The 14,275-nt window shown below is 35.0% G+C and overlaps 1 protein-coding gene across 1 annotated transcript in view; it reads left to right on the top strand.

Moving 5' to 3' along the window:
- csmd1a (CUB and Sushi multiple domains 1a) overlaps nucleotides 1–14,275 on the top strand; it is a 361,878-nt gene that overhangs the window by 141,838 nt on the left and 205,765 nt on the right. The window contains 1 exon segment of the mRNA XM_043255964.1: nucleotides 167–279. Within this exon segment, the coding sequence (XP_043111899.1) occupies nucleotides 167–279 (113 nt within the window).

Genomic DNA, 14,275 nt, shown 5'->3' with positions numbered 1-14,275 from the left:
CTCATTAAAAAACGTGACAAAGAAAGCATGAACTACTTTCGAAAAGTGCAGAAATTAATGATACAATTACCTGTTAATTTGTTTGTAAAATAATGCATGTCGTAGATCAAATTCAAATACTTTAATGATGAAAACCCATGTTATATTTTTTTACATTTAATTCCAGGTTGTCTGGCTTTATGTTGCCATCACCTATTGTGAGTTCTGGGTCAATTTTGGCACTGTGGTTTACTACGGATTTTGCAGTGAGTGCCCAAGGATTTAAAGCAATCTATGAAGGTAAGAAACACTGGTTTTTACTATTCATGCCTATAATGATTCTTGTGTATTGAACGTCATTGCTTATTCTGTATTAGTGATTTTAATGCTTTCTACCATGCTTGATTTTTGCCGCATGTGCATTTGCGCATCTCCGGTCTAGCCATCTGCATTTTTTTGCCAACAGGATGGCACACAGAAGTGTATAGCCAGACTTTTGACTATCGGCATAAAATCTGGTCATTATCATGGCATTTGCTGGATCAGTACAGTTCTCTTAGAGAGGAGAAGGAGGTTTGACCATTAAAGTGACCACCCAAAGATAAATTTTTTATGGGCTGTTTAGAATTTTTATATATATGCAGACCTCGTGCAGACCTTGTAGTTAGAATTTATATGTGCCCAAATGTGATAGATACTGATTATTTCACATTCAGAACTCAGAAAACAAAACAGAATGTGCAGTTCTGCTCATTAATATGTAGTTTATTGGAAAATAAGTGCCTCAAACAAAAGTCAAAGATTTGAAGACAGTAATTTGCCAAACCTAAAGGTGAATCAACTAGAGAAGCATTGTATTAGTACAGTTTGTTTCCAGGCAGAATGATTCACACTGAATTCTGCAACCTGTGTATTGTCAACCAATCCTATTAGAATTGTTGAATTTCTGCTAGCACTTTTCAGTTTTGTGTGCAATATGCATGAGACAGTCATTCAACAGACTGGTCTGTGAGGGTACCATCTGGGGCTGAGACTAGATTGTGCACAAATCATGTTTTTTTTTTTTTTCTGGGCAGATTAGGTTGGATTGAAGTCTAAGTGTAGTGGTGCATTTAAACACTCCGAGGAGCTGCTCTCTCTGGTTGGGTAAAATACTGTCTTTGTCTTGCAGTGTTTAATTTTGTTTGCTAGTCCTCCCTAGATTGATTGTAAGGCTCTGGGAAACTAGATTTACACACACTGCAAACTCATCAATGAGTGTTTTAGATTACCTTCGGGATTAAAAGAGGCACCCCAGACCCAAGCGGATGTAATTAAATTTTTTCTTTGAAACCTATAGCTATTTGTGTTATTTTAATGTTTGTATGTATTGTGTTCTTTCTGATCCAGAGCTTTTGCCTCAAGTTCTTATGTTTATGAGTAATTAGTTTTGTCACTATTCTTGTTGACCTATCAACTTTAGGAGACCTTTTTTTTTCTCTTTTAACCTAATCTTGAACATGAACTATGGCAGTCAGCATTCACATTGCATTTAAAGCATCTTTAGGTTATAACTAAGAGGTTTCTGGAAGGCTACATAAATAACATATCACGTATTTGCCATCATCTATTTCTTTGGTGTCAGCACTGTGCCTTAAACAAACCCTTTTTTGACCATATGGTCGTCACAGAGACACTGCTTTGGAATGCAGATGTGTTGACAATGTGTGCTTTGTACATGCTGTGCGACAAAAATGTTTCTCCCAGTGTGAAGTATTACTCTCTGCTCCACTCTTAGTTTTGTCCGCAATTATGTCTCACAAACTCTCACCACCACTAACAACCAGACTTGATAGGTTCGGTTGTTAACCCTGTAAACCCTACAGTATTATGTTTTATACACATATTTTCAAAATGCTCTACATTTTCTAAGACCTCTAAATGTCAGCATGGTCAAATATTTGTTAAAAAACAAAAAAACAAAACATAATCTACTTCATGACATTTATCTGAATGATTGGTTTTTTTAATCAAAGGGATTTGAAAGTAAAACGTTTAAAATATGTTGCACAAGATTTTATCAAGCTTTTGAGGAATGTTTACATGTACATCTCTCAATTTTCATTGAATTGGATTAGTTACTGTAGAAAATTACAACTGATGTGTATATACACGCGCACACATATTATTATTATTATTATTATTATTATTATTATTATTATTATTATTATTATTATTATTTTTTATCATCATCATCAGATTATTCCAGGCTTTACAGAGTTAATGCAAAACTTGCTTTTGATTGATGTTGATAACTGTTTTGTTGGTTATTGGAATGTGTGGAAGTTGGGTATATGGTTTCTTTCTGTTGCTTTGGTTTTATGTGTATTAGCTGACGTTCAGTCATTACCATATATAATTTTCTGTGGATGTGCAACCTGTCCTTTTTATGAATTTTGAGTGTGTCTCTAACCGTATTTTGTATAGGCATTTCCTGGTGTGGGAGTTCTTAATCCACTATGCTTGAAAATGTAAAAAAAAATAAATAAAAAATATTCTAAATTAGCACTGGAATTACTTTCTATGGCAAAAGCCATAAATTAATGTATCTGGATTCTTGACATTACAGTAGCAATGACTAGAGATGAAAGAGGTTATAGGTTTGTTACAATTCCAAATTACAACTATGGCAGTTAATAAAACAAATTACATTGGTGCTGTTTACCAAGTTGCTTGTATTGCTGTTTTTATGCTTGGTCAAAACACCTTTTGTTGATTATTGCTTAATTTTTATTCATTCAAGTAATTTTTTGTAGCACAACTTATCTCACGTGTGAAGTTTTTATTCATTGTTTTATCAATGTTTTCTAATATGTGCACGATTTGCAGGTCATTTTCATTTCGGTGCATCCCTAGTCCAAATCATACATTACATTTTGTTACAAATGTTGAATACATTGACTATTTTAAAATGCTTTTACTGTTTATTTTCACTGTATTTTACTTTTGAATCATCCATCCTCGGCATTCAGTTGCACAACAAATAACCATCAACTCCAAATTTTAGTTTGTTAGTTTGTCAGCATGTGATTTAAGTCAATCAGCAAGTTTGCAACAGTTGGGAGAAAATGACATTCAAGTCCACAATCTAATGAATTTCAAATACTCAGAAATCAATGGTGTCTTTCAGACCCTCAATTTATGTGAGCATTTAAATTTTAAAGTATGCAGCACTATTTCGTCGACACCCCCACACATTGTCGTTCAGATCATGCCATCCGTATATATCCCGCAGGTTTCCCAGCAGCCTTTAGAGTGGGGCTTATGGGCCATTACACCCAACTAATTGTAATCTATTTGCCTGCAGTGTTGAGTGCCACAGCAGTATACTGAATGAATGTTGTACCCCTCAGCAATATTCACTTCCTTATTACTGCCAGAAATCAGGATGGCAGTATTTGCTTATTTCATCAACAGCGCCACACCGCAGTTAAACTTAGAGTTACAAGGTATTTTGTGTGTCACATTTTGTTAAGAGGAATATATATAATGGCTGTTGATTAAAATACAGGATAATACCCCCAAAAGGAAATATAAAGCTATTATTGTGTTAAATGTTTAGGCTACATTGGCCTAACATAAAGTATGGAAACATAAAAGAAGATAATTTAATAATCGTCTTTTTTTATGGTGGCATAAGATTTTTTTAATAGCCAGGTATATTTTTGTGAAACAATTCTTGTTTTACTATTTAAATTTATCTTGTTTTAGGCATATTTGTATGTTTTGCCGGGTCAAAAATGCTGATAAATATCAGTATTCCTTTGATCAGTATGTTTGTCCAAAAATACAGTGTTGTTATCATACCTTTTTGTGTGTACCTCTGAATCAGTGAAGTATGAGGATATTATACAACAATATCAGAGTGTAAACAAGGAGCGACAGGCGAGCGTTTCCATATACAGGGCTTTATTAAGAGACATGGTCAAAAAACAGGCAGGGTCAGACAACAGCAAACAGGTGTGGCATGGGCAAAACACAAGAATAGTCCAAGCAATGACACAGGGAAGAACAGGCTTAGTAGAGTGGTTAAATAATACTCGGCGGCTTGCTCAGAGACTGAGATGATCTTAAATAAACAGGATAACAAGTTAACAAGGGGGAGGAGCTAATCAGTTGCAGAGGAAACTAAAAAAGGAACATGGAACACAGAAACAATGGGAAATAATCACTTCAAAATAAGAGTCCACAAACACCAAGACATGGGAACATAGATTGAAATCAACACAGAGAAGATACCAGTGATACAATCTTATTAGGCTACGCTCACACAATCAGTTTTGGATTTAGACTCTCATTTAATCCAAACATCATCTTGCACACAATTTACAATAGTAGTCAAGTCTGTGTTCCAATCCTTGATTATTACTTGCAACCATAGTGTAAATGACATGAGTAATATCAAAGATGGCAGGGTCCATTAAACAAACAAACAAAAAAAATAATAAAAGAAATATTAAATTTTGACAACATTAATACAATCGAAGCCTGAGTTAAAGTAGACAGATTATGCCCCTTTTTGCATTATGTTATCAGAAGTTGACTTTAACATTTTTTGTCCTTTTAATGGACAGCTGCTGCTGCCCCCTTTCCAGAAGAGGGTGACGTTTTTGCAGCTCACGCTTTAGATTAGTCTGTCAGACCTGTCAACAAGAAAAATTATTTATGAAATAAGCAGACGGTGATTATTTTTAGGGAAAACTAACAACATAGCTCTGCTCTTTGTAAAGACAGTGGTAATTTTAGCTACACTATACAGTTATACAGTGTGTTAATGAACACATCCGTAAACTCAGTTTGGAAACATTAATAAAATGTTAAAAATAATAAGATGATTCTTACTTTTTCTGGATATGATGTTTGAGCATGATCAGCTGGTGTTGATCCATCTTTCAGAATCAGCTTCTGTGTAAATCCTGTGAACTAACCCTTGTTTACGAAGCAATCCGGTATAAAATTAATTGCACAAATAGGCCTGTGTAAGATTATTCAACACATTTTCTTACATATAAGAAATTGGAAGGCAATTCGCAGTGTTCTTTGTGGCTCAGATATTTGTAATGTTTATGTGGGGGGATTGGTGTTGTCTGAAACAGCATATTTTCAGACGCTGCTTCTAATTTATGCAAATTGTAAAAAAACAATAAACAAAAAAACTGGATTTTTATTATTACAGACTGGTTGTTTACACACACTGTGGACACAGTAGTGTTCAAACAGCATGTAAAAGTGAATTTTGCACAATTCAAAAGTTGGGTGATTTTTTTTTAGGTCCCCTCTAATTCATTAGATTGTTATTAAATGACAGCAACTTTGATATGAGCTAAAATTTATATCACAGTATTTTCCACTGTCTAGTTGATATCGATGTTATATCGAAAAAAATTGAAATCACATTTTAGTAGACCTTGGTTAAATTGCAAGCAAAATATGTTCTATAACTAGAAAAATAAACCAACATGATTTTAAGATCTATGGCAAAAAAATTAAATGGTCTAACTGAATTGTAGATGTTTAAAAATTATGCTACATAAACCACCTGCAAAAAAAAAAGAAACAGCAAATGGACTTAAAGAACATGTGAGTTCGCTCTTGGCGCTAATGGAACATTCGCAATATAACGTTTCCTTATTATCTTTGTCTGTCCATCCAATGAATTCTCTGAATATGTAACGGTATCCACAGTATAACAAAATCTATATCATTGCACAACATAATACCGGTAGTTATGTTAACAAGCCCTATTAACCATATTAAGGACAGGATGTTCTGCTTTGTGATCGTGGCCCAAACTCTTATAAAGGGAGATGATTGTACAATTCACTTTAATGTTATATTTCACATTGGTTGTGTGTTATATTATTTATTTAAATGTGGATATATTAGCAGGCATTTTTTGGCCATTTAATGTGTTTCAGACCTGAGACAAGTGCATCTTCAGCATGTGAGAATATCCGTCCGTGCAGTATGATACTATTGTTCAGAAAATACTTTGGCACCTTCAGCATTGCAACTGTAGTACCTTTATACCCTGCAACCCTAGTGTAGTCTGCGTCTTTGCATTGCTCACTTTGATTGCAGCAGGTGGTCTGCAGTTCGCTACATGGTGTTTATAAAATCATAAAGTTACACTAGAGCATCTTTTCTAAGTCTTAATTTATCTGCTGATGTTCCTTTACAAAGAATATACTTTATCTGCTCATACAAGGCTTTTATTACCTGGAAAAAAGCCACTGTTATTTGCAGTGGATGCTACGGCAGTTGAGTAATTGCGTATTATATTTAGACTCTAAAATGAAGTATCACATCAGAGCTTTATTGAAAAGATTCAAAGAAATGACAGCTCCTACTGCTGATAAGAGCCGATAAGGGAAAGCTTCAGTATAGGAGACCGCTCTAAAAGATATACATCAATTAATTTCCCTACTCACAGCCAAATCCTGAGATAGTAACTGCTCTGTCAAATGTGATGAGACATCTGACTAACATTTAATCAACCTTGCAGAAGCAGAGAGTAATTTAAAAACAGGACAAGTGGAAAGATTGGATTACACTCAGAGCTGACCCTTGCTTATCGGAGCACTGGTATCTTCTGTCTGGACATTACTGTGTTCATTCACTTGTTCTTTTAACTCTCATTTCAAATGTCTGTTCTAGTCAGTAAGCCATCTGTTTAGAGCACAAGCTACAGTAGGTCAAAAGCTACGAATCTGGTTAATGCCTTTTTTCATCTGTATTGTCAATATGTGCATTTTTTAGAGTGGGCAAGAGTTGAGGCTATTTTTCAAATGTCTTCTCGTGTGCTATAATTTAGCAATGGGATCTAACAATCAGAGAAAGAATATATCATGCTATTAAAAAATAATAATAATTTAATATCACATTTGAATGCTGTCAGTCTGACAAACTGCTTTGAAATACTCACATGCATTGAAATACCTCTGGTGCACTTTTCAGTAATACAGTGAAGGCATTTTGACATCTTGTAATCACTGTTATTTTTTATAACAGCAGTAGCAACAAAATAGTCAACTTATGGGGCCTATGGATTAGGTTTTGCTGTGTAAATGCAGCCTAATAGAACACCAACTGTCTGATTATGTAATTTAACTTAATGAAACAGCAATACTGACAAGAAAAAGTAAAGCACTGACTGCTTTTATTTTTAATTTTTTTTACTACTGTTATGTACCGTTTTGATGAAACAGTGTGTTCTATGTTTAGTTTTCTAAATGGCCCATTTACTGAAAGGTGGTTCAACTAGGTATTGCAGTTCAAATTCAAAATATCTGAGTCCTTTCACCCGGCCTCTCCTACTTGACGCTCATGCAGGTTGCCAGATGATGTACAGAAAGTTGTATTTCCAGCTCAGACCCTTTTCGTTTGCAAGCTTCCATGACTGAAATGCAATACACAGTTTTTGTTTCTGCCAACTGGCAACCCGGGTTTCGAAACACGATTGGGTAAATTGACAGTGGGAGGGTTTCACAAACCAAAAACGTCCTGTATTCCGACCGGAACGCACTTTTTAAAAGGAGAATAATTCACTGTAGCATTGTTTTTCAGATAAACAGCTATGCTAAATTGCCATGTTTGTTATAAAATATCTGAATACATATTATAGTATTTTTATGCTGTAGAAAAGTCAAAATCTTACATACAGCACCTTTAATTTTTTAATGTCAGATTTGGTGTGGCAGTATGTGCTTATGCAGAAAACACACGTTTAAGTACAACATGCCCTAAGCTCATTGCCCCTCTTCCTTCATGAATGTTGCTAGTCTTAACAAAAAAGTGCCAACAATGACTAAAAAGGGTTGCAGTTGTTTATGATCACTTTATGTACTTTATGACTGGCTAGCATTTTGTTGATCAGATATGAGAAGGTTGACTAAGCATTTTTCAAGGTGTCAATAAAAGCAAATCACATTTAATGTCATAAATGGTTTTACTTCATAGTGCTTTTCATGCAAGAAGCACTGACTCTGAATGGTAGCAGGAGAAATACTTGATCGGCAGCAAATCCAGCAGTGCAGAAGTCAAGTGCTCAGCATTATTTGTTTTTGCTGTACCTTGTGTCATTATTTCACCCCTGAAATTTTCACTGGGGATTAAGCTGTACAACAGCATTCCTTATGAAGGAATTCCCATGACATTTAGGGTGGAATATGTTCACTACATGGCAGCACAAGAAGTATAGTATGCTTGCCTTCCTGTATGGCATGTCTAGAGGCATTTTTCCTTTGCACAGAATTGTGCTTAAATTGCTTCATTTAAAATTGCACTGTACCGCAAATGTGCGTGTTGTGCAAATGTGCACGTAGTTGTTTTAGAGTGATGATGGCAATTTAAGTGTTGAATAAGAGTTTTGAATCTACTGATAAATACGTTGAACCGAAAATGAAGAAAACATACCAATTTTACCTACCCCTTTTTTTAAGGTATTCAGTTTTGCTTAAAGTCATTGTAAATGTATTGTAAATATTCAGTATAGCACCAAACCATAATTCACTCTTGTATAGACTGTCTTAGGTAACAGCAACGTTTGGAAAAACTGTCACCATTAATAGGACACATTGACTTGTGAAATGAGATGCCACTTGCTTTGTCCAAAAACACCTCAGATAGCTTCTTAAATTACGACTACGAAAAGTTCTATTCTAATTGTATTTATGACTGGGTTGTTAATATTCAAATATATCGATTGACTCTTGTCAATATCCCCAAAGACAAGCTCTCCAAGACTTGTGTCTTCTAATCTGTTTCACTAAAAAAAAGAACACTTCTCCTTAAAGTGTGTGAACCTTGCACTGTAACAGTCACTCTTTCCTTAGGAAACAGAGGTGTCTTTCTCATGCAGGTGTCCAACATGTGAATTATTGCACATGATAACTACTGCATAATATTTTAATGTCATTTTGATTTTATTTTTTCTTACATTAGCTCGTCGCAGTACTGTGTTATTGTATTAACACTGCAGTGACCTTTTTCATGGGAAGTTTGCTGCACTGAATTTGGGCATGCAAAACATTGCTGTATAAATTCTTAAGTTCCTATGATACCTACACAGAAAGCTTAATGGATTTTTTATGGAATAGTAAGTAGACTACTAGTTAATCTCTGTGACAGAGATAATTTCTACTCATCCCTCAATTTCAATCCCTCAATCAGAGGGTATAAATGAGAACAGAAAGAATGTAGGTGAGTAAATGAAGACAGAATTGTCATTTTTGGGTAAACTAATAGTCTACACAGATCCATTTGCATGCAGACTTGACATTCAAACTGTTTCCATGTAAATAGCATTGTGTGTGACTTATGATGTAGAAATACAAAGAAGCTTTTATTGAAAACTAAGTGACAACACAGTGGCATTGTTAGTTAGGATTTCTATGATTTCTATAGGATTTCTTTTCCAGAGGTAAAAAGAAGATTATCCATAGTACACCAAGAAAAATATGCCCAACCATCTTCTGATGCTATTCTGAAACATGTTATAGGGTTATGAAATACGATGAAAGAATCGTGTTCCTTTAGCACAGTAATGGCATCGTGAGATATTGTCTCTTGCTGCGTAAAGTTTTTTTTTTCTCCCTTCGCTTTAGGCAGCTTTCAGGTTGTTGATCTCTGTAATTCGTTGTGAAAATCACTAGGTCTATGAGTCTGCAGCCTCACAGATGGTTGGATTAGCTATGTCATTCTGATCTCCGACAGCCATTACCACTTTTGTTAACTGAAGGGAAAGGACTGTACAGGACCCGGACCTCTTTAGCTAGATATTATCTTTAGGAAGATTATTTTACAGATGGTCACATTTGCATATCATCAGTGTTGTTCATCTGCACATCATCCCTAGCTTGATTTTGATATGACTGTGAAGATAACATGCTTTTGGCTATTGACTCTTCTGATAGATAAATTGCACATTTTCAGGTCGATGGCAATATTCAAGTACTTTAGTCTTAACCCAGATCTCTGTTCCTGCTGTTTCCCAGTTATGCAGCTAACGCGGTTGGGTGAACAGCAGAATATGTTGTCACCATTCATGCACATGTACACAGCACTGACAGGTTTGAGTAAGTGAGTCACCAGCTGCGTCAGCAAGCATCTGTGTGATATGACGCTGACATGACTGTGAGGGTCACTTCAAGACCTAAAAATCTGGATTCCTGGAAAGTTTATGCATAGGTCAAATGGTTCAAAGAGGAGAAATCTTTAGAATAATTTTTTAGAAATATGTTCAGCACTGAATATCTACCTCTTTTCCTTTCCATTCCATTCCTTTCCTTTCTTTTCCTTTCCTTTCCTTACCAATATGTTTGCCAAAGGATTTTTTCTCATATTATTAGTCATATGAATATCGTCTTTACAAAAGCAAGGGCAGACAGTATGTGTGAATGCAACCTTCGTGCAGCCTCTTTGAGAGGATATGCATTAATAAGCTCACTCTGTAGTCTGCTGAATTAGTATGCAGCACTGCTGCCTGTCCAGAGTCTAGTGCCAAAACCCTCGAACTCACCAGCCACAAGATAGCATGTGTGAAATGCATTAACTTCACTTTAATTGCTCAACCTTCCCACCTCATCGCTAATGTATGCTCAGCAAGTAGAGGTTAGCGGTCCAGCAGTACCTTGCCTAGAATTTGTCTGTTTAAAACTCCATGTCATTTGCATGTCTGTACTACTCGTCTTAGTATTCAGTTCATATAGTGTGGCTGCATCTTTATAAAATTTACTTCTAGGAGCTTATATGTTTCTATATGTAGCTAGCTACAAATGCAAATGACCAAAATGCATTGGAATTGAGAATCTCAAGAAAGTACTTTGTAAAATTGTTTAAAGTAAAACACACATTTTGAAATGCACTCACACTCTTGATTTTGAATGTGGCATGACTTTTGGTGCCAGAAGTTCTGGTCTTTCAGAAACTGCTGATCTCTTGAGAATTTTATGCACAATCTCTTGGGTTTATAGAGAAAGGCAGTTCTGTGCCTTGTTGATACCAAAGGTTAGAGGAGAATGGCCAGATTGGTTTGAGTTGATAGAAAGGAACATAACTCACATAACAACGTATTACAACCAAGGTGTTCAGAAGAGTATCTCTGAATGTACATCACTTTGAAACTTGAAGCAGATGGGCTACATCAGTGGAAGAATACATTTGATGGCCCTCCTGTCAGCTAGGAACAGGAAACAGGGATGCAGGGACAACAGAAGATTTGAAAGAGGTTGTCTGGTCTAATGAGTCTTATGTTGTGCTGTGGCATTCAGATGTTAAGAAAACCAATGGTTCAGGCTGGTGGTGTTAATGTAATTGTGTGGGGGATATTTTTCTGGCACACTTTGGGGCCCTTAGTGCCAACTGAAAGTCAGACTGGTTTCTTGAACACGACAATGAGTTCACTATGCCCAAATGACCTCCAGATCTAATTTCCCAGCACCTTTGGGATGTAGTGGAACACGAAACTCGCATCATAGATTAGCAGCCTATAAATCTGCAGCAACTGTGTGATGCTGCCATGAAAGTTATGCATCAAAACCCCTCCGGAATGTTCTGAGTACCTTGCTGAATCTATGGAATGAAAAATTGAGCTAGTTCTGAAACGAAAAGGGGGTCTTACCTGGTATTAGCAGGGTTTATGGAAGTGGCTGTTGAGTGTATATACAATGTAATGCATTAACAAGATGCATTTAAAAGACAGGCACATGATTCAGCTCATGTGGTATGACATCAGGGGATGGGTTGGAGCATATTGATAGATGGATTCAAAATACTACACAATCATATAAATATGAGTCTGTTGGTAACATAAAGAATGCAAAATACAAGCAAAGACTATGTGAAATATAACTTTATCTGGCTCTTTGGCATGTAGCTTTCCAGGTCTCTCACCCTTTACTAAGACATTATCAAATTATCAAAAAAATTCCCGCTTTAACGAGTATTCATATAAATACTGCTAGCACTGTACATTGTTCTTAACTCATTCACTTATTCAATACTCACACAGAACTCTGAAGAGGATTTAGGTGATAACTCGACCCCCATATATATATATATATATATATATATATATATATATATATATATATATATATATATATATATATATATATATATATCAACTAAAACATAACTGATCTATGTACATAATTATGTGAAATAAAAGTTACATTTCTAAAAAAAAATAATTAATTATTTTATTGCAAATTATAATGGATTAGAATGCATGACAAAATGTACATTTAAAATGAACTTTTGTTTTTTTTATGTAATTTCACCATTTTGTGCACAGGACTACAATTCTGCATTTATCCTGTTGCATTGCCAGTTAATATATGGTTCCAAAACACACTTTTGCTTCTATATATTTATGATGTGTGTGTAGTAGAGCTAAAATCATAATATATTATATAACTGTTTATTTTTAGATTACTGAATGTAATTAGTGGCATAGAGGCATGTTTTTACTGACAGGTTGAGTAAAGGCTCATAAACAACAGCTAATTAAGTGCTTTCATGTGGATTAGACCTCATTCAGCAAGTAAAAAATATTTGAGAGGACGTGGCTGTGAAGAACCGGGCTTCAATCATAAAAACTGCTCAAATCTAAATACAGAGATAGTAAATGACATGCTAAGGAGGTTGACCCTTGTATCGGTCAACTGAACTATATGCACAGTTAAGTATTCTTGTTCCATATTCATAGATATCACTGGCATACATATATTCATCTCATTTCCTTGCATCAAGTTTTTGAAAGACCTCTTTGCAGCTTTGGAGACATGCATAAAATATAGTTTATAAAACACACTCTATGGAACCTTTTGTACTTCTATTGTCAAGAGCCGTTCAAAGTATTGCAGGAAGTATTTTGTTAACATATCAGGTTGATGCTTTAATTTGAGCAGCTCTGTGCTTAGAAATTGAGAATAACTAACATAAGAAGTAAAGAAGTGACGTACACTTTAATAAGGGTGAGAGCGAGACCCCAAGGATCTTTCTTAGGTGGATCCCTGTTAATTGTTACAGACCAATTTATTTTCTCTATGAGTAGGGATTTAATTTTGTGATTCGTAACAAATGTGATGAAAATGTACACATAAATACTGTTATGGATTCTGATATATACTTTAAAATTGTCCCATGAAACAAAAAGAATTGACCATTTACCCAGTGACATATATATGCAATATTCTCATTGTATTGTGCTTCACTAGCCAAAGAAGTAAAAGTGAATAGTAGCTTTTCCTCCTAGAGGAACTGTTAATTGATTTTTTTTCTTTTGCAATGGAAAACTGAGTAGTCTACTTGTAGAACTGAATAGGCTACATTCATAAACCTAGAGATTGGCATTTGCAGAGTAAAAATGACTCTTTGCTTTAAGCGGCAAGTTGATTTTACTTATCTGGGTTGTTAAGGAGATGAAGTGTTGAGTCATTACACTGTATTTCTGCCTCAATGCAGCTATAATTCTAGCAAAATAAATAAATAATACAAGAAAAACAACTGCAGTCAGAGATGCTCCTCCAAGGTCTCTCTTTACCCCAGCTCTCCCCCTGCTGATGATTCTGTATTGATGAGCTTAGAACACAGAGAAGAGGCCTCTCTGAAGATAAACAGACCGATAACTAGAGCGGCATGGAAGCCTGTCAAAGTCAGACTTCACAGAAGTTTAGAAATGATTTAGCCACAATCCAAGTTGAGGTGGTTGGAGTAAGTGAAGCATAAATGAGAAGAAGAAGATCAGCAGAAATAGGAGACCACAGAAATAGGAGACAGTAACAGAAAATTACTGCTAAAGATGTACAGTAAAGATAAATTTACCCATACATTTGGCCATTTTATATACCTACATAAGGCCATATTTGTTTGTAACTTTTAAAATATTTGAAAGAAACGTTGTGGCTTGTTAACTATAAAATAAAATCAACAAATAAAACAAAGTAGAAAATTCTGTGGAACAAATAGTTAAGCAAATTTATGTTTTCTCATACCTTTTAAAATAGTATATTATTAAGGTATGAGAAAACATGAATTTGCTTAATAAATGTTAATAACACTATTTAGCCACACTTTAAACACTAAAAAGTAATTACATATATTTTAGAGCTTCAGGTTACTTTTCTAAACTGACCTAGAAAAACAAACAAACAAACAAAAAAAAACATTATAATATTAGGTAACAGGAAAAAAAGTCATTCACTATGGGGCATTTTTGTCCTCTACATTTTAAATATCTGGGACATTTTTTGCC

This window comes from Puntigrus tetrazona, chromosome 13 (genome assembly GCF_018831695.1).
Source record: "Puntigrus tetrazona isolate hp1 chromosome 13, ASM1883169v1, whole genome shotgun sequence".
Taxonomy (NCBI): Eukaryota; Metazoa; Chordata; class Actinopteri; order Cypriniformes; family Cyprinidae; genus Puntigrus; species Puntigrus tetrazona.
The sequence above is the reverse complement of the archived record's forward strand: the minus strand, read 5'-3'. Positions and strand labels throughout refer to the sequence as shown.